General features: G+C 42.1%; 1 protein-coding gene across 1 annotated transcript in view; it reads left to right on the forward strand.

The window, feature by feature from the left end:
* LOC104159789 (mucin-5B) overlaps positions 1-19,238 on the forward strand; it is a 44,374-nt gene extending 25,136 nt beyond the window's left edge. Inside the window, exons 22-47 of the mRNA XM_009697788.1 lie at positions 509-688; positions 1,086-1,322; positions 1,788-1,944; positions 2,131-2,259; positions 2,700-2,784; positions 2,993-3,030; positions 4,100-4,255; positions 5,475-5,567; positions 6,261-6,502; positions 7,023-7,200; positions 7,492-7,742; positions 8,151-8,334; positions 8,889-9,081; positions 9,747-9,925; positions 10,437-10,506; positions 10,658-10,779; positions 11,139-11,170; positions 11,619-11,796; positions 12,806-12,910; positions 13,567-13,607; positions 14,172-14,294; positions 15,238-15,333; positions 16,387-16,515; positions 17,394-17,433; positions 18,174-18,297; positions 18,867-19,238. Of these exons, the coding sequence (XP_009696090.1) occupies positions 509-688; positions 1,086-1,322; positions 1,788-1,944; positions 2,131-2,259; positions 2,700-2,784; positions 2,993-3,030; positions 4,100-4,255; positions 5,475-5,567; positions 6,261-6,502; positions 7,023-7,200; positions 7,492-7,742; positions 8,151-8,334; positions 8,889-9,081; positions 9,747-9,925; positions 10,437-10,506; positions 10,658-10,779; positions 11,139-11,170; positions 11,619-11,796; positions 12,806-12,910; positions 13,567-13,607; positions 14,172-14,294; positions 15,238-15,333; positions 16,387-16,515; positions 17,394-17,433; positions 18,174-18,297; positions 18,867-19,041 (3,537 nt within the window). The 3' untranslated portion in view covers positions 19,042-19,238. The remainder of the gene's footprint in view (positions 1-508; positions 689-1,085; positions 1,323-1,787; positions 1,945-2,130; positions 2,260-2,699; positions 2,785-2,992; positions 3,031-4,099; positions 4,256-5,474; positions 5,568-6,260; positions 6,503-7,022; positions 7,201-7,491; positions 7,743-8,150; positions 8,335-8,888; positions 9,082-9,746; positions 9,926-10,436; positions 10,507-10,657; positions 10,780-11,138; positions 11,171-11,618; positions 11,797-12,805; positions 12,911-13,566; positions 13,608-14,171; positions 14,295-15,237; positions 15,334-16,386; positions 16,516-17,393; positions 17,434-18,173; positions 18,298-18,866) is intronic.
* The last annotated feature ends 1,829 nt before the right edge of the window (positions 19,239-21,067 follow it).

The following is a 21,067-nucleotide window of genomic DNA, read 5'->3' on the forward strand; positions in this document are numbered from 1 at the left end:
TTGCATCTGTGACATTAGTGGTATACGAGTGATGGCAAGGTTTTTAGAGGAGCATGTTTCTGTACCATGGTTTGAGCACAGGGCAGATGAAGTACAGAGGGAAGAGTTTCTTCCCTCCAACCCAGGCTTAGCATTTCCCCAAAGTGTACAGAAAAGAGATTTCTCCTGTAGTGGGAGTTGAGGGGATGGTGAAACAAAGCAGCATGACAAGGGGTGTTCTAGCGTGCCCAACTGCCTGTGCGTGAGGGAGCTGCTGTGCCAGCAGAACAGATTTCATGTAGCATGAGGACAATTTCTATGGCCGTGAGGTAAGACTTGTCGTGCAAGGGCAGACGTTTCCCATTGAACTCAGTGGGTCTTCTCTGTGGCTCACACATCTGGTGATAGACCAAGATGTAGTGTTAAGACTACAGAAAAATAAGATGAAGGACAAGAGGCAGAATACCAGTGCTGTCACACTAAGTTTTCTATTCAATTTCATTCCATGCAATGTATCTGTTCCCTGTAGAGCAGTGAAATCAGGCTCTTGGAAGGAAGAATTCAGGAGATAGCCACTGATCCAGGAGCTGAGAAGAATTACAAAGTGGATCTCAGAGGAGGTTATATTGTGATTGAAACAAATCAAGGGATGAACTTCATGTGGGACCAGAAGACTACTGTTGTTGTTCACGTGGCACCATCTTTCCAGGTAGGCATGGGATGGATCGGGAGTTATGACTTCAAACTCAAAGTTATGCATCCAGAACTGGAGCCCCAGTTTGAAAAGCAGGGCTTGGATAAGTGTTTGGTCCAGTGGAAAAGAAGAAGCAAGCAGGCGGTGTCTTGTGTTCTATTTCATTGTTCAGTCAGTATGAAATGCTCTAGAATATTTGGAGCTAGAAGTAAAGCCAGACACTTTTCAGTTTCGGAGGGCTAACAGAGTGATCTTGTCACTTGAAGTCCAGCTTTTTCTAAGCCGTATTTTGATAGCTGTTTAGAAATTTGCAGCTATTTTGCCTTGACCTGTTCTATAGATAATTTCTGTCAAACAGTGGGCTGCACTCAAAATAACCAAACCGTTTACTGTGCCTATCAAAATTACCCAGGGAAAAGTCTGTGGCCTTTGTGGGGACTTTGATGGCCGCTCGAGGAACGACTTCACAACCAGAGGGCAGTCCGTAGAGATGAGCATCCAGGAGTTTGGAAACAGCTGGAAAATAACAAGCACCTGCTCGAATATAAACATGACGGACCTGTGTGCTGATCAGCCTTTCAAGTCTGTCCTGGGACAGAAGCACTGCAGCATCATTAAGAGTAACGTCTTTGAAGCCTGTCACAGTAAGGTAATCCTGTTCTCTCATCCTCAGTAGTTTCACACCAGGTATTTGCTGCTATTATGCAGCACATTTGCACACAAATTTTTACTGTTAAAGGCTATTGCACAGCATCCTTGAGTACAAGGGCTACCTTTCTCAAAACCTCACTTTACAGCTATGCCAGTTGAATCTTCTTGCACAGTATTGAGAAAACAGCAGAGCCTGTTTTGAGCAACTGAAGACAAAGAGGATAATACTTGGCTGCCAGAAGTAAAAAGTTAGGTATCAGTTCATAATATCTACAGATAAGTTAGCGTAGGACTGTTTCTGTGGGGGTTCTTGGGAAAGTTTATTCAAATTACCTAAAGAGATTAATTATTTGGGGTTTTTTAGACACAAATTGAATTAATCTAAATAGAAACAAGGCAACTAATTCTTAATGAGAATTAAGCAGGTAAATCTGTCATAACAGATCTGTTGGTATTTTGATAGGTGAACCCAATACCATATTATGAATCTTGTATTTCTGACTTCTGTGGCTGTGACAGTGTGGGAGACTGTGAGTGCTTTTGTACCTCAGTTGCTGCTTATTCAAGAAGCTGTAGCAGAGCTGGTGTCTGTATCGACTGGAGAACGCCTGCCATTTGCCGTAAGTATTGCACTGCAAACGCACAGAGAGAAGCAGTGCTCCGTGCACTCAGGCACATGGGAGATAAAGAGCAGAATTCTGACGTCACTGTGCATGTGTGACTTAAGAAGCTCTTGTTTACAAGATTTAGAAAATAACCCCTGCACAGTGTCTGAGACTTGGAGATTTTTTATTCTTCTGTTCCAGCTGTGTTCTGCGATTATTACAATCCACCTGACAAACATGAGTGGTTCTATAAACCCTGTGGAGCCCCTTGTCTAAAGACGTGCAGGAACCCACAAGGGAAATGCGGGAATTTGCTGTACAGTTTAGAAGGTAATTCTTGCTTGACTTTGATGCAGTTTATGGGACCTGAAGCTATTGGTCTGGTTTTAAATGTCTTAAGCATCAAAGTTGATGAAAGGCTATCCCATTTGCCCCAGAAACTTATTGACTGTGCCTTGCCTGGGCTAATTCCCTGTGTAATGGTGCCATTCATAGCATAATTTGCCTGTTGCCTTTAAATCTGGGGAGGGATAAAAGGTCATTCAGTCTAAATTTGCGAAGAATAATTATCTGTTGACAAACAGTTAATTAAAACTTTTGAGAGAGAGGGAAAAAGAGGACATGGAAAAATAATTAGTAGTATAAAGAACATTTATACTGTGATTACATTCATTAGGGGATCAAATCTGCATCTGATAGAGGTATTTATGTGTTTTCCCTGGATCTAGGTAAAGCAAACTAAGAATGCTTTGTTTACTTTAACTTTCCAGGCTGTTACCCAGAGTGTAGTCCTGACAAGCCATATTTTGATGAGGAGAGCAGGGAGTGCGTCTCTCTCCCCAGCTGCACTTCATGGTAGGTCAGTTGATGGTGAGAAAGGTAGAACAGGGCTGGAAAGGACAAGCTAGGATATGCTTGATTTATGTTCATAGGCAGTGGCTATTATCATTAAATCCTCCAGGAGCAGGCTTTTATATAAAGTCGGTACTGTTGCAGACATTATTATTCCACATACTATTTCAAGTCAATAAAACCAGTCTTCTCCTTTTCTCTTTACCTTCAGCGATCCTGAAGAAAAATTATGTACTGAAGACTTCAAAGGTAACTTTTCACCACCCTCAACATTCATTTGGTGATGATAGGACTGAAACAACCCAGCATCACTTGTTACTGCAGGTGTATTGGTGATAGGACTCCAGCTAGCTAGTTCCGTAGGGGGATGCACAGCAGTACACATATAATTTGGTAAGCAAAACTCAGCCTTTGACCTGAAGAACTGTCTAAAAGATAATCATAGGGAGGAAGGAGAGAGGCGTGCTATGTGGGATTCATCTCACCCAGGTAAATATCACTTCTCCACCTTTACACTTCCTTGGTAGTCAGTGAAGACAGACAGAAAGTAGTCTGAAGCAGGCCATTCCTGGTTCTTGTTTTAATGAGCACTTTTAGAATAGGGCAAATAGTGGTGCTATTTCCTGTCTGCTGATTTCATAGTAAGGTTAGACAGCTAGATTATGAGAGATGAGTTTGTGTGCCTAAAGGACCTACTGCTTAAGGTATGGTATCAGTTCATTCCCATGTCTGGGAGAAACCACATCCCAAAATGCAGGACCACCCAGCACACAACGCATCTTCAGTTTTGCTGATTTTGTTACAGCAATAGATGTGTTCCCTTGGGTTCCTCAATGTACATTCTCCAAAACCTGGAGAGCTTCTCATGTAATTAAATGGAATTGTATATCACTGCATGTTCCTCATTAGTGGATGGAAATGATTGTGCAACACCTTCTGAACCAGTGTTTTATCACTTAGCAAGGCGGTAATCCCAGTCATGTTCCCTGCCGAGAGGCAATGCACCTGTGCTTCATACTGGGTGAGGACAGGGTGAGGACGGTGCCTGTTCTGATGCTTTCACCAGCCAGTAATTCCTCTATGCAAGCAAACTCCAAGAAACACCAGAAACAACAAAAATCTTACCCACTTCAAATAAATGAGGTAGACTCCCAGTGTCACTTCTCGAGTAGAAACTGAGAAAATGTTTTAGCCAGGTAATTCATGTTTGATGATACGAGCTACAGAAGGGTAAATCCAGAGTTTGGTTTTCTTTTCATTTGTATTTATATTACAAGTGTCCCCTGTTACAAGGGCCTTTTCTCTTTTGGTGCCTCAGACTGCCTTTGCTGCTACAATGGGAAGACCTACACCATAAATGAAACCATATACAGCCAAGTATATGGGACTGAGTGCAGTGATGCTGTCTGCGGCCCTAATGGAGAGATCATTAAAACCCTCATTCTTTGCAGAGCACCATCCACACCAGCACAAGGTACTCGATTTGTAAAAGATTTGGTGATGATTTTATGGAAGTCTGTAATGGTAGTAAGATTACTTCATCTTGGGAAAAAACTCCTACTGCATGTCTAGGATAAGCACAGAATTTAAGGTAGTTGAAGGTTCAGGAATGACGGGTCAGAGCTTGTGGGTCTCATGGTGGAGACCAAAAAGTGTAATTTTTATAGGTTCTCACTGTCAGCGGGGTAAAGAATAGAGAGATTCAGCCATTTTTCAGTACAGCTTTTACAATTTTGGACATACCACAGTTGACACTCTGGTGTTGTTAGTCTCAATATTTCATACTTCTAAACCTTGTTTTTCTCCTTCCCATCACCTATATCACACTATGGTTCTTGTTGTTCTGTTTTCTGCATTGGAATAAGTCAGTGTCAAATGGGCCACTGGAGCAAGAAAATAAAGCTGCCTGATGGTTTACTCCCCTCCCAAAAGAGAAGTTGCAGGATGAAGGGGATGTGAATCAACAGAAAATAGGAAGTAAAAAGAAATAAAGAAAAGGTGGAATTTTGCCACATGATTATAGCAAAGAAAAATGAATGGCTAAAAAAATGTGTATTATCCTGGTAGCAAATTATGCAAAGGGGACAAGGAAAATTAAAAGTTAGCTTCTCTACTCAAGTGAGTGGAAGAGCTAAAGACTTGATGGTGACCCTGTGTTTGGTATTTACTAAATGTGTTAACAAGTGGAATAAGAAGTATAATGGAGTAAGAGCTAGGAAAGGAAGGACTATTGAAAGCAGAGGGTAGGTGGCATAGTAGAATGTCTAAATGATCTGTCTTTATTTAAACCAACAGTTTCTTCGCAACAAGGCATTAAAAGCCAAAATGGAATGTCACTGGAAATCACCTCTCCAAAGTCAGGTGAAGTCCTGGAGGATTAGAAAGTTCAGAGAAACCTTAAACTGGAATGAATAAGCGACAGTAGAAGGGCAGCTTATTGTATTCTATATAGAAAAAACCTAACTACAAGGAGGAGTCTGTGTGTATTATTCTAGTAGTATACAGTGTAATAGAGAGAGTGTATATAAATACATAGAAGATGGTTTTAGTGTGTACCTGTACAGAATGTGGTGGGGGTATAAAAATGGTTGTTTTTTCTTCCTTTTGTGATTGTAGAGAATGTAATAGATGTCATAGGGCTTGAACTCAGAGTAGCAGAGGATGTGAATATTGATTGATTTCATTTCCTGCAGAACCACATATGCAACCTGTAACACCTGCACCTCCATCGTCAATGGTAACCACTCCTTGCTTCTGCAATGACAATGGACAATTTATACAAATGGGTGAGAAACAAGCACATTTTTTTTCTGCACCATTGATGTAGGAAGACGTACTGTTAGGTAAAGGTGCTTCAGCAAATAGTCATTCAGCCTGCTGCAGTTACACATTACCACAAGTTGTTACATCTTTGAACTGTAACTAACACCTTCAGAACTGCAATGCTCCCATATCCTATAACTTTGTCCTGGTTTGGGTGTCCCTGCTGTAAGGAAGCTTATACCAGATGCTAACTCCAGTGGACTCCAGCACAAACCTTGAATCCCAAACTGCAAAACATAGGCTTGTAATCCACAGTCGTATTCCAAAAACAGAGGAGGGAAGACTCTTCTTCATCTCTTAGTAGCTCCTGAATCACTTATTGCCTGGTCTTTGTGAAGACCAAATGCACTCAGTGATGTATTCAGTGTTCTTCCCTCTTGTACTCATTTTCAACTCCCAGCAATGTACTTAAGAGCAGAATTTCAGATGAGCCGCCTGTGGCCCTCCCTCAGCCTTTGCCATTTGGATGAACTGAGCTCTGGTTCAGTCGTTAAATTCAAGGAGTTGCAGACAGTCACACCTGAACATGCCCATTGGGTACAGGCAGACCCAGCTAGTTAAATGCAGGGCTGAGTATGTGGCTGATCTGTGACGGCCTTGAGAGTTACCAGTTTCATGCACAGTCCAACACTAACAATCGGGTTTTGGTCTTGCAGGAGAAAATATTTCTCTGCCAGTGAATATATCAGGTCATTGTGCTTACTCTATTTGCAATGCATCGTGTAAGATTGAATTAATTTGGGCAGAGTGTAAAACTGGTCATACTGAGGCCCTCAAGACCTGTGACCCAGATTCCAAAGCCTGTCCACCAACATCTACTCCCAGTGTAACAAGCCGAATTCCTGCTTCCACGGCGACTCCTGTGAGCGATTGTCTTGGGCTAATTCCTCCCAGAAAGGTGAGATACATGAAAGAAGAAGATGTGTTTCTTCAGCTGCAGCATTGCCTGCAGTGGAGATTTTATGTTCTCCTCTGATGCTGGTAACCACCACTGCAACTGAACTGTAGGTGTGTCTGAATTAGATGGTTTAGAAGTATACCAGAAGCCCTCAAATAACTGAGGGAATAAATTGAAGATTATTCTGTTCACCTGAAACATCTAAATGATCATAAGTGGGCAGAGCTACTTAAGCTGAACAGAGGCTAGGAAACCACATCTGGCAGTGTCCCATCATCAGAAGTGGCCAGGACCTTAATATTGAGTCCTATACAAAATGTTGTAGAACAGAAGTAGATATCAAGGTTCTGTTGATTGCTGTATGTTTCATATTGCCTGGTTTCCAGAGAAAGAGTAGATAGCAAATAATGCCATGCTAGACAATTAACTGAATGGAGTGTAGTTGCTGTATGTGATTTTAAAGATTTTGATACATTACTTTGTTATGTGCCTCGCCTCTTCTTTTTCAATCTGTCAATAGTTTAATGAAACATGGAATTTTGGAAACTGCCAGATTGCCACTTGCCTCGGAGAAGGAAACAATATTAAACTGTCCAGCGTGACTTGCCCTCCTCAGGAACTGAAACTCTGTGTTAATGGTTTCCCATTCACAAAACACTATGATCAAACTGGTTGCTGTGAAGTCTTTGAGTGTCAATGTAAGTACTGTAGCAGAAAAATTCCTGAAATTTGTGTTATGTTCAGCTGGGCCTCAAGAAAGATAAGTCTATGTTGTCAACAGCTATACTATGTTCAAATTAATTCAGTACGATGTAATGGAACAGAAGTCTCATCTAAAAAATTGGCTGTTAAGAGCACATAAAAGTGTCCTTTTCTTTATCAAACTGGTTATTTCAGCTCTCTCAGAAAGCGAGTAAAAGAGTTAAAACCAGCTTGTACTTACAGAAAGCTCAGAAGACAGACTTGAAGTCTGTCACTCTGTCTTCCAGGTATTTGCAGTGGATGGGGAAATGAGCATTATGTGACTTTCGATGGAACATATTATCATTTTAAGGAAAACTGCACCTATGTCCTTGTGAAGTCAATTCATCCTGACTCTCGTAACTTCTGGATTCACATAGACAACTACTACTGTGGTGCCACTGATGGAGCAATTTGTTCAATGTCCCTTCTCATTTTTCACTCCAACTCTGTTGTTGTTCTGACACAAGCAATGGAACATGGAAAAGAAACAAACTTGGTAAAGTATTGTGTTAAAATGATTTCTCAATATTATTCTGCTGTAGTTAAATTACTGTACAGCCAAATGTCCTGTCATGACAAAGGCTGAAGTTGTAAAAGATGGGAGGGGTAGGAAATGCAATTACATTGCTTTCTCTCTCTATTTTCCTGTGTGTCAACAAAAAATTTTATATTCTAAAAACTTGGGAAATGATCACATAATTGAAAGTTGTGTTTTTCTTCCTGATGTGAGTACTTAAATACAAATTACAACATATTAAATAGGAATCATAGTGAACTGCTTAAATGACTGTATTTGGTCACCTGAGGTCTGAATTTGTGCTGCTCTACTTCCCAGTTGCACAGACTGTATACCTTACTCAACAGAAGGATGTCCATAGAGACCTTTTGTTTCTCTTCTTTTTAGATTTTGTTTAATGATAAGAAAGTTGTTCCACACATTTCCAAGAATGGTATCAGGATAACCAGTTCTGGCCTTTACGTCATAGTTGAAATACCTGAATTAGAAGTTTATGTCTCCTACAGTCGACTTGCATTCTACATAAAACTCCCTTTTGGAAAGTTTTATAACAATACCATGGGACTATGTGGTGAGTGTCCTCATCAGCTGACAGTAATGAATGCAATAAATTTTCCTCCTTCTTTCTCTTGTCCCCTTGTAAACATCTCTGAATGCTTGCAACTCTGCTGATTTCTATTTCTCACAAATTTTGAAATATTTATTACTATTTGGTAGAAAGACACTGCCAGGAGACAGAGTTTTAAGTCACTTCCTTTCGTTCTGCTCACAGTCTGTTGGTAGATGGAGATAAGCTCTTTCTAAGCCCTTCCTCTTGATCATATCTACTCAGTGTGGGAATGTACAAAATCTGGAGAGTCCTGTGCTAGACAGAGCCATCTCAGTTGCTTTAGCCATCAGGAGAAATGCATTAACCAACACATCAACTCTGGTTTTCGTGAGTAACTGGCAAACTATTTCTTCTAGCCTTCTCTTCCTACAAACAGTTCTTGTGAACTCATACAGGACCCCACGTGTTGTTACCTTCCCACAAGGAGAACAACTTCCCTCCAGATTTTCTCTAAAATCAGCTTCATCAGCATCAACTGTCCTCAAACTATCACTTTGCTTATATGTTGCTACCAGGTACTTGCACCAACCACAAGTCTGATGATTCTATGAAGCGGAATGGTGAGGTTATCGAGTCCTTCAAAGAGATGGCACTAGATTGGAGAGTCCCAGATCCTACCAACAGACACTGTAATCCAGGTGTCTCAGAACCAACTGAGATTGAGTATCATCAGCACTGTGAGCCTTCCAATCTGTGTAAAATCATCTGGTAAGACAACTCCCAAAAGTGCCAGACAATTAAGTCCACAAGATATTTTTGCGCTTCACTACGTAACTTGGGTGAACGGCTTATAGGACACAATGAAAATATGAACTCTAGCATACCTTGAAAAAACTGAGCAGTGAACTGATGTGTGAATGTTCCTGAGTTTGGCAGATATTTTCCAGCTGCATCATCAAAATCAGTCCTCCCTTAATAGTGTCTGCTGCTTGGCACTCCCTCCTGTCAGCTCCAGAGAAGCCAACTGGAAACTAGCTATAAATCAGTATCTGAAACCTCTTGATGAAAAGGAGCACAGTCAGAATATAGCAAGCAAATGTGTGTGTCTGTTTTTAAAATAATTTTGTAGTTGAAAACAGGATTGTCAAATGTGCTGACATAAAAATGTCAGCATATAGAATTATAACTGTGAGCTGTGCAGGAGACTTTTCTTTGCAGGCATCAGCCCAACTTAAAATTGCTTCTTTTCAAAGCATTATAAAGCTCATTCTAAATTAAGCTGTGTGAGCATATTGCCCATCAGAGCAATTTGTAGTTGTATCTTTACCTTGAGGCTTTCTCTGGCTGTGGATGGGTTTGGTTCTGAGTTGAATTCTTCCTTGGAAATAGCCCAAGGAAGCAAAATGCCATGTCTGTCTCCTTGCTTCGTGCAGGAACCTGAGCGAATGTCACAGCGTGGTTCCCCCCCAGCCCTACTATGAGGCATGTGTGGCCAGTGGGTGCTCAGAACAGCACCCCAGCACCGAGTGCCAGAGCATGCAGACGTACGCAGCCTTGTGTGGGCTCCACGGGGTCTGCGTGGACTGGAGGAGGCAGACGAATGGGCAGTGCGGTAAGCCTGGGAAAGACTTGCTAGGGGTGAAGAGGCTCTGGTCTGTTCTTTCCTTACCTACATGCCTGTTTGTGTTCCTCCATATCATCAGGCTTCAAATCTTTCCTGAGCTGCTCTGGACCTGAGAAAAAAGCAGGAACAAATCAAAGAGGTTGTTCCAGTCCAGAACTGGTGCAAAACAAGCAGGAAACAGGCCCATAGTCTCTCCCGAGCAGCTCAGCTGAGGAGCCCTGTACCTTCCTTAGAGCTTCATCACTAGATGGCAACACACAGCTTCTCTCTGCCTGCTTTGCCCTGCTCAGGGGGGACCCAGCGATTCACTACTAGCACCTCGCTGAATCCATTGATCCCCTCTTGCTGAAGCTGCAGGGACCCCCTCCCTGGACAGGAGCCTGGGCTGTGCAGATCTGTGGGGTGGGCTTCTTCGTTAGCATCTGCCCCTTGTCCTTTGTGCATCGAAGGGTACATGTGGGTCTGGGCTTTCTAACCTGTGTGTTGTAATGCTCCGCAGAGGTCAGATGTGCTCAGGATCAGGTCTACAAGCCATGTGGGGAAGCAAAAAGAAACACTTGCTTCAGCAGGTGGGTCATTTCCTAAGGCGTTTTCAAGTCCGTAACTTGAAAATTGCCGAGGAAAGCTGAAAGTTCACGTTCCCCTGGGATTTAGGTGTCTGATTGCCCTGGGGCACATTTCTGTCTCTCATTTCTTCCTGTTTATATTCTAATTGTGCAGAGAAGCTGTTATGGACACCCTCCCCTCCCAAAACAGCACACCAGTGTTTGTTGAGGGATGCTACTGTCCTGATGGAAAAACTCTGCTGAATGATCATGAAGGCATTTGTGTTTCTGTCTGTGGTAAGAAATAGTGTAAATGGTGGGATCACAAGGCAGGATAAGACCCTGACTAGAAGTGCACATTAGGGGGGCTGTTCTGGGAACAGAGCAAATGCGAGAGACCTTGATACTGATCCTTTCTAGTTAGGCTGGAAAGGTTTCGGATTGGCAATTTCTGCCTGCTCTTGCACAGAAAGTGCACCTTTCAAAAGTACAAAGATGAAGATCTTTAAGCTATTTTGCGTACACAACCTGTGACTTTGCACTCTCTTTGTGTCTGTTTCTCAGTTTTCAAGACCTTCTTTCTATTCCTGTCCTCCTGCTTCTGTTGTTTTCCCTGGTTCAGTTATCGTTAAAGGAATCTGTAATTTATTTTACAGGTTGCACTGCACAAGATGGGTCAGTGAAACAGGTAAGAAAAGGGAAAATACTGCCTTTATACTATAGCTGGATGTGTGACCTCCTGCAGAAATGACTGCATGAGTTTCTTCTTTTAATTCTAAGCTTAAATACCAGTGAACTGTAGTGACAGTGGAGAAGAAAACGGCAGATTTTATTAACTCCGGAACTTTATTCATCCCTTGAGGTACAGAAGCAGAAATAGCAGTTTGTGGGAATCACTGTTCCCTGGTAGAACTACCAGGCTTCCCTTCTGGTAACATGTAAACCTACAAAGGAAGGTGGCAGATAACAGCATTTTTTCTTACTGTTCCCTTCTCCTTCCTCTGGGATTTGAACTCTGATTTTCCTACATAATAAATTAAGGCAACCCAACCCTGCACCGTCTTGCAGCAGACATTCATTAATATAATACTTCTACTTCTTGCTCTCTGACCTACAATCTCTATTTGTTTTCACAGCCTAGAGAGGCTTGGGAGCACGACTGTCAGTACTGTGCTTGCGATGAAGCGACCTTGAATATCTCTTGCTTCCCCCGTCCTTGTCCTAAATCTCCACCTATCAACTGCACTAAAGAGGGCTTTGTACGCAAAATAAAAACACGTCTGGATGACCCATGCTGCACAGAGACAGTCTGTGGTGAGTAGGTAATTCAGATGTCATAATGCAGCATCGTTTGCCTTTAGCAGCAATCCTCAAGTGAGATCCGGTACCCCACAGGTACCAGACTGAAATAAACACACTGAAGTGGTCCTTTCTCCCATCTACATGCCAGGAGCTCTTGCTGTCAGAAGAGACCTCCTCTGGTCCAGCTTGTATTCTAAACTAGTGTCATGACCCACCAGATACTTACATTGGAAAATCCCCCATGGATCATTGGGACCACCAGGTGCTTCACAGGATCTTCTGGCTCTTGGCCCTTCTGAGATGAGAGAGTGATCCTTGCACAGAGATCCATCCTCCAGTAAGGGAGGATGTGCTTATCTTCCAGGCTACCCCAAGGCCTCCTGTGGAGATTCTTGATGTATGTTTGCCCTGATCTTTCCATTTGCATCCTCCTAGTCCCAAATGCTCACCACAGCACAGGACCCCCTTGTCAGCCTGCTCCTAACCCTGACCATTCCCAGCACCTATAGGAAGACACAGGACAGAGGATCCTGGCAATGGTGGTGGGATGTCTTTCTGTTCTCCGTCCCTTCATGCTGCCAGGCAGAGGTCCATTAGGCTCCTTGGATGCCTTGAGGGAGCAGTGGGCACTGTCAGGATGCTTTGCCTTGGATGTCCCAACCTTTACATCTTTGGCTGTCATCTACTGCCTCTTCATTTTTTTCACTCTTGACTCATTTACCTTTATCCCAAATTGTTTCTCTGTCACTTCTCTGAGATGAGGGTGTTTAGTTTTTTTTTAGAGATTACATCCAGTGGGGGAAGAAAAGCAGGAGCAAGGGCCGGAAGTATATGTCCAGGGAAGAGCTTTACAGTAAAGCAAGCTTAGAGACGCTTCACCTAAACATGTCTCAAAATCCAAAATAGTGTGGTTCAAGAATTATCTATTTCTACCCAATTTCTTGGATGTTCACACTTTGTCTGCAAGTAACACTGCTGAATGGGATGCTTCTGCTTACTTTACCTCTGTTGTCTATTGCAGAATGCGATATAAAAACCTGCATTATCGACAAAACAGCATGCGACTTAGGCTTCCAACCAGTGGTTGCTATATCTGAGGACGGTTGTTGTCCTATCTTCTCCTGTAGTAAGTACCATGTTTCCTTACAGTGTTTTATTTATTCCTCAAACTATTTCATTTTTTTCTAAATGAGTCCAAGTCATAAACAGTAGCCTCTCCCCTTCACTCTCAGCCTTTGCAATTGGTGCTTTTTTTGGCGGGGGAGGGCGGGGGGGGGAGGTGGACTGACAGATGCAGGTTCTTTATAGCTAGTATTCAGTGAGTGTAAGTTATTGCTTGGATACTCAATATCGGTTACGTTGAACCCATCCAGAAGCTCTGCTGCCAAATTATATTTCCAGATTCACATACTTGACCCAGCTTCCCATTGGCTCCGATACCAGCAAGGTCCTTAACAATAAAGAAAATCTCAACTGATTTCAAGAATGGGTAAAAAAACCCATGAGGTAAATGGATTTTTCCATACGGAAAATACCAGGATATAGAATTACCCCCCACTTCATGCATAACATCTAAGCAGATATATTACAGGTGGGCTTCTGAATAACAATTAGCATCACATACTAGTTACTTTTTTCCTCCTTTTGTGCGGGCTATTAAGGCTAGTGAATAAGCTCAGTTCTACTCTTTGTCTCCCCTAAATCACTCAGAATTCAGACGTGAGTACAGTAACTGTTCATGTCATTCCTAGCACATCCTTTTCATTTTATTTTTTTTTACAGTACCAAAAGGTGTATGTGTTTCTGAAGGAGTTGAATTTAAGGTAGGTCTTCTTCCAGGCACTTCTTTCCACAGGTTAATGCTGCCTGAATCAGAGTTTTCTGAAGCTGTTATTACCAACACTCACTTAAAAAGCAGGATTAGAATGGCCTGTAACTTTTCCCTGCCAGTAGTCTTAGGTACTATTGGATGTGTTACTGAATAGGTAATGCTAGAGACTAGTAGCTTGGTTACTAAGTGAGATCTTACCTATGTTTTAGAGTCAAGAAGTCAGAATTGTGATTGAATACAAATTTTAAATCTCATTGGATGTTGTAAGATTAATTGCTAGGTCAAAGTGAGCGAAAATTGATGCATGGAATTTATGAGATGACATAATAACTCATTTAATGGGATTGATACACTTGGGAGTGTCAGCCTTGTATTCATTTTGTGATGCTGACAGTGTGAGGTTTTAGAGATCTGGAGGTATTCATTTCAGGAAGTTCTTCCAAAAATAAATCCCAAGCATAGGCATTCATTTTCGATAGTCCAGGGGATGTATTTTTATTCTAGAACCCACTGAACTCTTGCCATGGCCTTTCTCCTCTGTCCTCTGTATTTCTAGCCTGGGGCAATGGTGCCTAAAAGCTCTTGCGAGGACTGTGTGTGCACAGATGAGCAGGACGTTGTGACACGGACCAACCTCATCCAGTGTGTTCCAGTAAAATGCCAAACCACCTGCCAGCAGGTCAGTGCTGCACCCTCAGCCTCCCCGACCACGAACAAAGGCTGTTAAGGGGATGTACTGTAAAACTGGGATGGTATAACTGTTTCCTCACTGAAAGGTAGCAGGATATAATCTCCTTTTGGATTTTTTGTAAAGTCCTTTTTAGGGTGTTGGTTATTTTTGCTCTAGAAATTGAAGAGGTCACCCTTGGAAAGATGCCCTGAGAGACAATGATTGCAAACCTGTTACAGAGAAGTCCAACTGTGGAAAGACAGTATTTGTGCTGTTCTGTTGGTGTTGCCTATTGTCAGCTCAAAAATTAAGATTGTAAAGAAACTTCACAGTGATTTATATGTTTCCAGATGCTTCTCAGTACTCGTGAGCTGACAGTCTGCACACAAACTGTTCAGTCTGTTACTGAATGTAAGCAGAGTGGTTTCTTTTCCATTCTTGCCCAGACAAGGCCAGACCCACCACCAGTCCTAAAAATGGGTAAAACTGTTATCCTCTATCCTGAAACCACCCACACCCACACACACCAAGAGACCAATGGATACCTAAAACACAGAGGAGGGAATAACTAATGCATGATCTTCACATGTCTGACAGCAGCAATTCTTGCGGATAATCATATCTGACTGAGCACTGGTGGTAGGTCCTGCAAGTAATCATACCCTGAATTAATTTATTTGGCCTGACTTGTGTGTTAGCCCGAAGAAGAATAGCCAGTGACAGGGTCTTCATGGTAACTGAACTGCCCAGAAGTCACTACTCAGTATGAGAAAGAAATGGTTAGCTTTAATTGTCACGCTTAAAGTGGTTCCAACAGGTTTCTGAAGAGAATAGAAATGAAACTAGAAGGTTGGCTCATTTCCTCTGCCATCTCCAGTGTGGCCTTGATCCAAATGTGTTCCGTGAACACGACATTAAGTAACATGGCTAAATGGAAACTTTATTCCCACAGGGTTTCCGCTATGTGGAAGAGGAGGGTCAGTGCTGCAGCCAGTGCCAGCAAGTGGCCTGTGTGGCAAATTTTCCATTTGGCAATGTGACCATTGAGGTAAGCACTCTGTCTGTATTCCCAGAGCAATGTAGATGTTTAGACAGCTGCTCTCTGCTCTGTGCATCTCACAGGCACCACTATGTTGAAAACTCTGCATCTCTGGCAGGAATGGAAATCATGTTACCCCCCCTCCTCCTGACATGCAACAGAGAGAAAGAATTCAGAGGGGTTGGTGACATTGTGTAATACTGCTCTTGCACAGATATGTGAGCTGGCTTCATACCATACTGCTCCGATCTGGAAACAATGTCATTATCTTGTCCTGGAGATACAGGGCTAAATAGTGTGAGTGAGCTGACATAGCTGTACTACCACTAGTTCTGAATTTGCATCGCAGCTTAGTCTAGTGTGACTTGGTAACACACCCAGGAAATACATCATGTCTTGCGAGCATGGTGTTGTGCAAATGTGGGCTGAGCCTCAGGTTATCTCTTTGGTTTTATTACAGCCTGCTACTCCTGTGAGTGGTTAGTAACACTGTCTCAACGAGGGACTATTGTCTTACATGCCATTGCTTCTTGGGTAGATCTTGTGTTCTGCATCTTTTTTTATTCCTTGATAGTTTCTCTTGCAAGCTAGCTTCTCCTGTGTCGATACACAATTTTTATATTTCCATGAGGAGGTTTTGCATTTATCCATTGACCTCTATTGTGAAGACTTTTCTCCTCTTTCATACTTTTTCCTTTTCTTCCATCTATTAAAAAAGAAAACTGTTGACATCCTTTAAAAGAACTCTTTTGCGTATATTTTGTTCCGCATACACTAACACACCTGCCTTCTGGCATTTCTGTTCATACCTCTATGCTCATTCTACCACCAGCTTTTGATTCTTTCCACTTAGACGGCCACAGAAGGGATTTTGCATAGACTGGTAGCGGGTGAGCTTGGTATGTAATTTGCAGATGTGAATTCCAGACATCTCAGCACTTTCAGAGTGATATGAACAACCCAATCCTTCTGCCAGTTCATTGACTGTATTACTGTTGCGTTATTCTCTTTTTATTGCTATACTATATTGGGTTGTGGTTTTTTTTTCCTGTTTTCATTCAGGTTGGAAAGAGTTATAAAGCTCCCTATGATAACTGTACTCAGTACACGTGCACTGAATCAGTGGGCCAGTTTTCCTTGACGAGCACAGTAAAGGTCTGCCTACCATTTGAAGAATCTAACTGTGTTCCAGTAAGTATTTTAGAGCCAGAAAAAAAGCCTTCTGGAATGAGCCCTGCTGCTGGTCTGGGAGTTTTCTTTACTGTTTTGAATGCTTTTTGATCTTTCTGAGCTGATCATCCTCGTTTGAAGGAAATTCGCTTTTTCAGCCCTGACTGGAGTGTCCCATGGAAGTAAAACAAAACTATTTGCAAACAATCCACACATTTTACTTCTTGTGGGATAAGCACTAGAACTTGAAAGAGAAGAGTGTTGGTGCAATAGCAAGGTGGGATTTTTCATCACTTGAGAAACACCAGTATTACAAAATGCAATTGAGCAAATGGTAGCTCACCATGGACCCTGGGGGAACCGATGAAGACAGAGCCTTCTGATATGTGGTACATCACTAAGCAAACAAGTGGTACATGAATGAGCAAGAGCTATCATTCATGCCTTGGCTTGCAGCAATTAGAGGTTTCCAGTAACTTTCAGAAGTGTTGTAGGGCTTCACAGCAGATCTGAAAACAAGAGCGGGGGCATTGACTTGAATTAGCTTTGGGGTAGGTTCTGCGCAGGTCAGGCTGTTCAATTCCAGGAGCAGCTGTCATTCTCTGGGGCTGGCTTTTTTGTGCTGGCTTCTACAGGACCTGCATAAGGTCAGACGTGTGTTACAAGACATTTTACCTGGCTTGTGAAAGGATATATAGTTAGAAGAAAATTCGCTCCCTTCCTTACTGGATTTTTTTTCAGGCACTTTTATATACGATTGATACACAAATAGACTCATGAGGAGTCTGTGTCGGTTAGAGATGAGGGAATATATCTGAAGTCTCATTGTTGCCGTTGCTACTAGCTGCTTAGCAATATGTGCATCTGAACTGTTCTGGTTATGTTTGTTTTCAATACAGGGGACAGTTGATGTGACTTCAGATGGCTGTTGTAAGACATGTGAGTGCATTAAATCACTGATTCCCTATTCCAATACTGTCAAGTTTATCCCTGCTTGTAGTCCTGTTTCTGCATGCACTGAGAGTCTGCAGTTTCCACAGACTGGAAGACTGTTCTTACAGCAGCAGAGCTGTTTTGTACCTGAGGCTGAGGCTGATGTAGCCTGATTTTTAACTGAGGCTAAAAATCCCCTCACAGCTGAGGTTAAAATTCTGTCTCATTCTTCCAATGGGGACACTAAAATTCTTTGATCTCCTTTTCTGTGTTTTTAAATAACTGAAATACTGTTAGTTTGAACTATACTCCTGATAAGAAAATTTGTAGCAAATATGCTCTGTATTCTTCCATCTGGAAATTGCATGGAAAAGGGGTCTTTTTTCTGTAGCATTCACGCAAAAATCATAGGTTGTTATAGAGTCACAATTGTCATTTATAGCAATTTTAAAAAAATCAAACCCTTCATGTCTCCTTTAGGTCTTGGTTCAATAGTATCTTTACATGAACTTATATATAAGTCTTCATTTAAGCTAGTCCACAAATAGAAAATTGCCTTGACCAGCAGGAAATTGCTCTGCTGAATTAGTGCCTCTTTGCCCTTTCATTCGTTTTTTTTTGGTTATGCATTTGCACTGAAATAATTTTTAGTAGGATGGTCTGCCCTTGATTTCCTAGCAGATACTTTTCAAAATATTTACTCCTCAGTCTGAAGAAATCTGAAACAGAAACGTTCTCCTGCACAGGTATCGACCTGCCGCATAAATGCAAACGCAGTGTGAAAGAGCAGTATATTGTCCACGACAACTGTAAGTCAGCTGCTCCGGTCTCAGTGCCTTTTTGTGAAGGGACATGCAGTACCTATTCTGTGTAAGTAGAAAACCTCTCTCTATCCTCCCCCAAGTCTGGTCTTCCTGGGTTCTTGTCGCCAATGGGCTGCAGCTGTTTGTCCCCTTCCTGCTGTTTAAAAGGACCTGGTTGGGAAACTGGGTGTGCAGAACAGCAGTCATTAGCAATGTGACTAGATGTCTTTAGTGTGACAGGAGTGCTTTATCTTAGTTAGTAAAACAAGTCCCTTTGAAAGGACATCAGCTAAATTTATTAACTACCTGTTCTTAAGCATGTCCTTATGTGGTTTTTGAACAGCTCTGGTGTTTAGTAGAATTTTTCCTGCTCTTTGGTCTCTGCATGAATTGTTCCTTTCTGTCTTGCGAATGGCCCTAATCCAAACTTTACTGAAGTTGCTGGGATTTTCCCTATTGGCGTCAGAGGATCTGGCCCTGCATGGCTAGTAGTGTCCTGACTATGAATAAGCAGAAAAATAGATAGGAAATTTTGCTCCCCTGCTCCTTAGAAGTACCTCCATTTGGAGCAGCAAATACAGATCAGTTTGGGAAGACAACAGGCAGCAGACTGATGTGCAAATCTCGTTTCTATAGGTATTCCTTTGAGGCCAGTGAAATGGAACACAAATGCATTTGCTGCCATGAAAAAAGAAGTCACAAAGTGAAGGTGGAACTGGTTTGCTCTGAACGTAAGACAGTCCAATTCACATACGTGCATGTAGATGAATGTGGATGTGTGGAAACAAAATGCCCAAAGAGGAGAACATGAGCATAAACTAAAGGAAACATTTCAGCTCCCATTTAATGCTTCCCTAGCAAGTGAGTAGTTTAGAAAACAGCTGTGCGTAACCTTCAAATGACCATACTTCTCTCTTGTGCTTTTTCCTTCTGGTATTATATGCAGTTATGGAAATTAGCTAAAGATTTTACTCTAAATGTTTGTAGAATAAACTGCATTTCAAAGAGGACTTGTTCTCCTGTTTCAGTGATGCTGCTAACAGGGCAAGGTGTGTAATATCTTTAATCCCATAGTGATGTATAAACAAAGGTTATTACAAGGCACTCTAAGAGACATCTGATGCCTTTTAAAAGTCCTGCCTGAAGAAAGTACACATTGTAAAACCATAACCAGACGCATCACTTCATTTCCCTTAGAAGGGAAACAGCAATCACTTCCACAGCTGCGGCTCAGTCGGAGGGGCAGGACTCAGCTCAGGGGCACGTTTGCATTCTTCTCCCCCATGGTCTTGAACCTACTTGACTGTGACTCTGGATCACTGGAGGAAAGCAAGACGCTTTTCTCCTTCTGCACGTTGAGCACTACAACAGGGGTGTAAAAACATATTTTACATATACACAACAAAATCACTATATTTGCACTTACATTGTGAGTCCTTATCTCACTGGTGTTTTTTATTATTTGCCAACATTAAACTCAGAGCTGTGTGTCAAGTGAGAGACTGATGTTCACTCTCGCTACTGGTTACATGACTATGGTTTGTGTTATAAATGACTGACTCCCAGCTAGCATGTCCAGTGGTACTGGTGACAGTATCTTACGTGGACAGGGTCCAACAATACCTTCAGAGTACGCAAGGAAGGCAGATGCCTCTGCTGCTTGAGCAATTGGGTCTTTTGTGACCTGAAAGCGAACTGACGACTGTGACTTTCTCAGAGCGCAGTGTCCTGCAGCCTGCTGGGGCGGGGTGGGGGGCAGGGGTTTTGGGAATTGTTTTGAAGGGAATGTTTTTGATGACCAAGTAGATATGAAGTGCAGTAACCTTCAGCTTTCCTTTTTAAAATGCTGCAGCTCTTGAACCCCAAGTACTCCCTAATTTAATTCTTTTTCATAATAAGTAATTTCAGCTGATGTCAGGTTACTTTCACATATACGGTTTCATTATGGTGTTACTGATCTTAAAATTGTGGGGATCCTTAACTTTGAATAGGCATAGGAGTTGCATGGTACATGTCTTTCTCTGCTGTCACCTGAGACTCTCATGCTTATTGGGTCATCACTGTGATGCAATAGGGCAGTCCATATTACGCCTCTGCAGGATTCAGCTTAGGTTGTTTTAACTAACCCATACTCCAGCCACTTTCTGGAATGATTTGTCTCAGCCTAAGACTGGTGTAAGAGCCCTTGGGAAGTTATCAGTTTCTTAGCACTGGGTATTTTGAGAGCTAGCGTGGCCAGATTAGCCAGCTGAAGTCAGAGGAGGTGAATTTCATCCTTTGTTTTATTCTGTTTCTTTATAACCAATAAATGAGATGATGAGTGTACCTAACGATCATAGTGGGAAAAGGTGTGCTGCAGGGGTCTTTGGGAAACATGGACAAAATCCAATAAGGTGTTTGTGCTGAAGTAATGAATCATAGAATCATAGAATAGGCATCATTGAATTGAACCTAACTCTCTGGTTCCCAGCCCCTGCACTAGTCAGTGGACCAGTTTGCTTGATCATAAATGATAGCAATCTCCAAATAATTCGGTTAACTGTCAGCACAATGCAACTGCCTTGGAAGGCATGTGTTGCAATTGCTTGACAGTGAGGTTCATGTATAAATTTCACATTAGCCTAGAAAACATTATTACTGATACAAATTAAGTGTATGCGTGCTTCTACAATGCAAAGAACAGCAGCAAAAAAGGACATTCCTTTCTTTCCTCCTTGCCTTTCCCTGAGAGGGAAGAAACTATTCTTGAGTGCTTTTGTCATCAGAAGAGTAAACATACTCTGTAAGTAGTCAGATACACACTCATGTAAATCCTGCAAATCAGTCATTCTCAGCTG

This window comes from Cariama cristata, unplaced genomic scaffold, assembly GCF_000690535.1.
Source record: "Cariama cristata isolate BGI_N322 unplaced genomic scaffold, ASM69053v1 scaffold19310, whole genome shotgun sequence".
Lineage (NCBI taxonomy): Eukaryota > Metazoa > Chordata > Aves > Cariamiformes > Cariamidae > Cariama > Cariama cristata.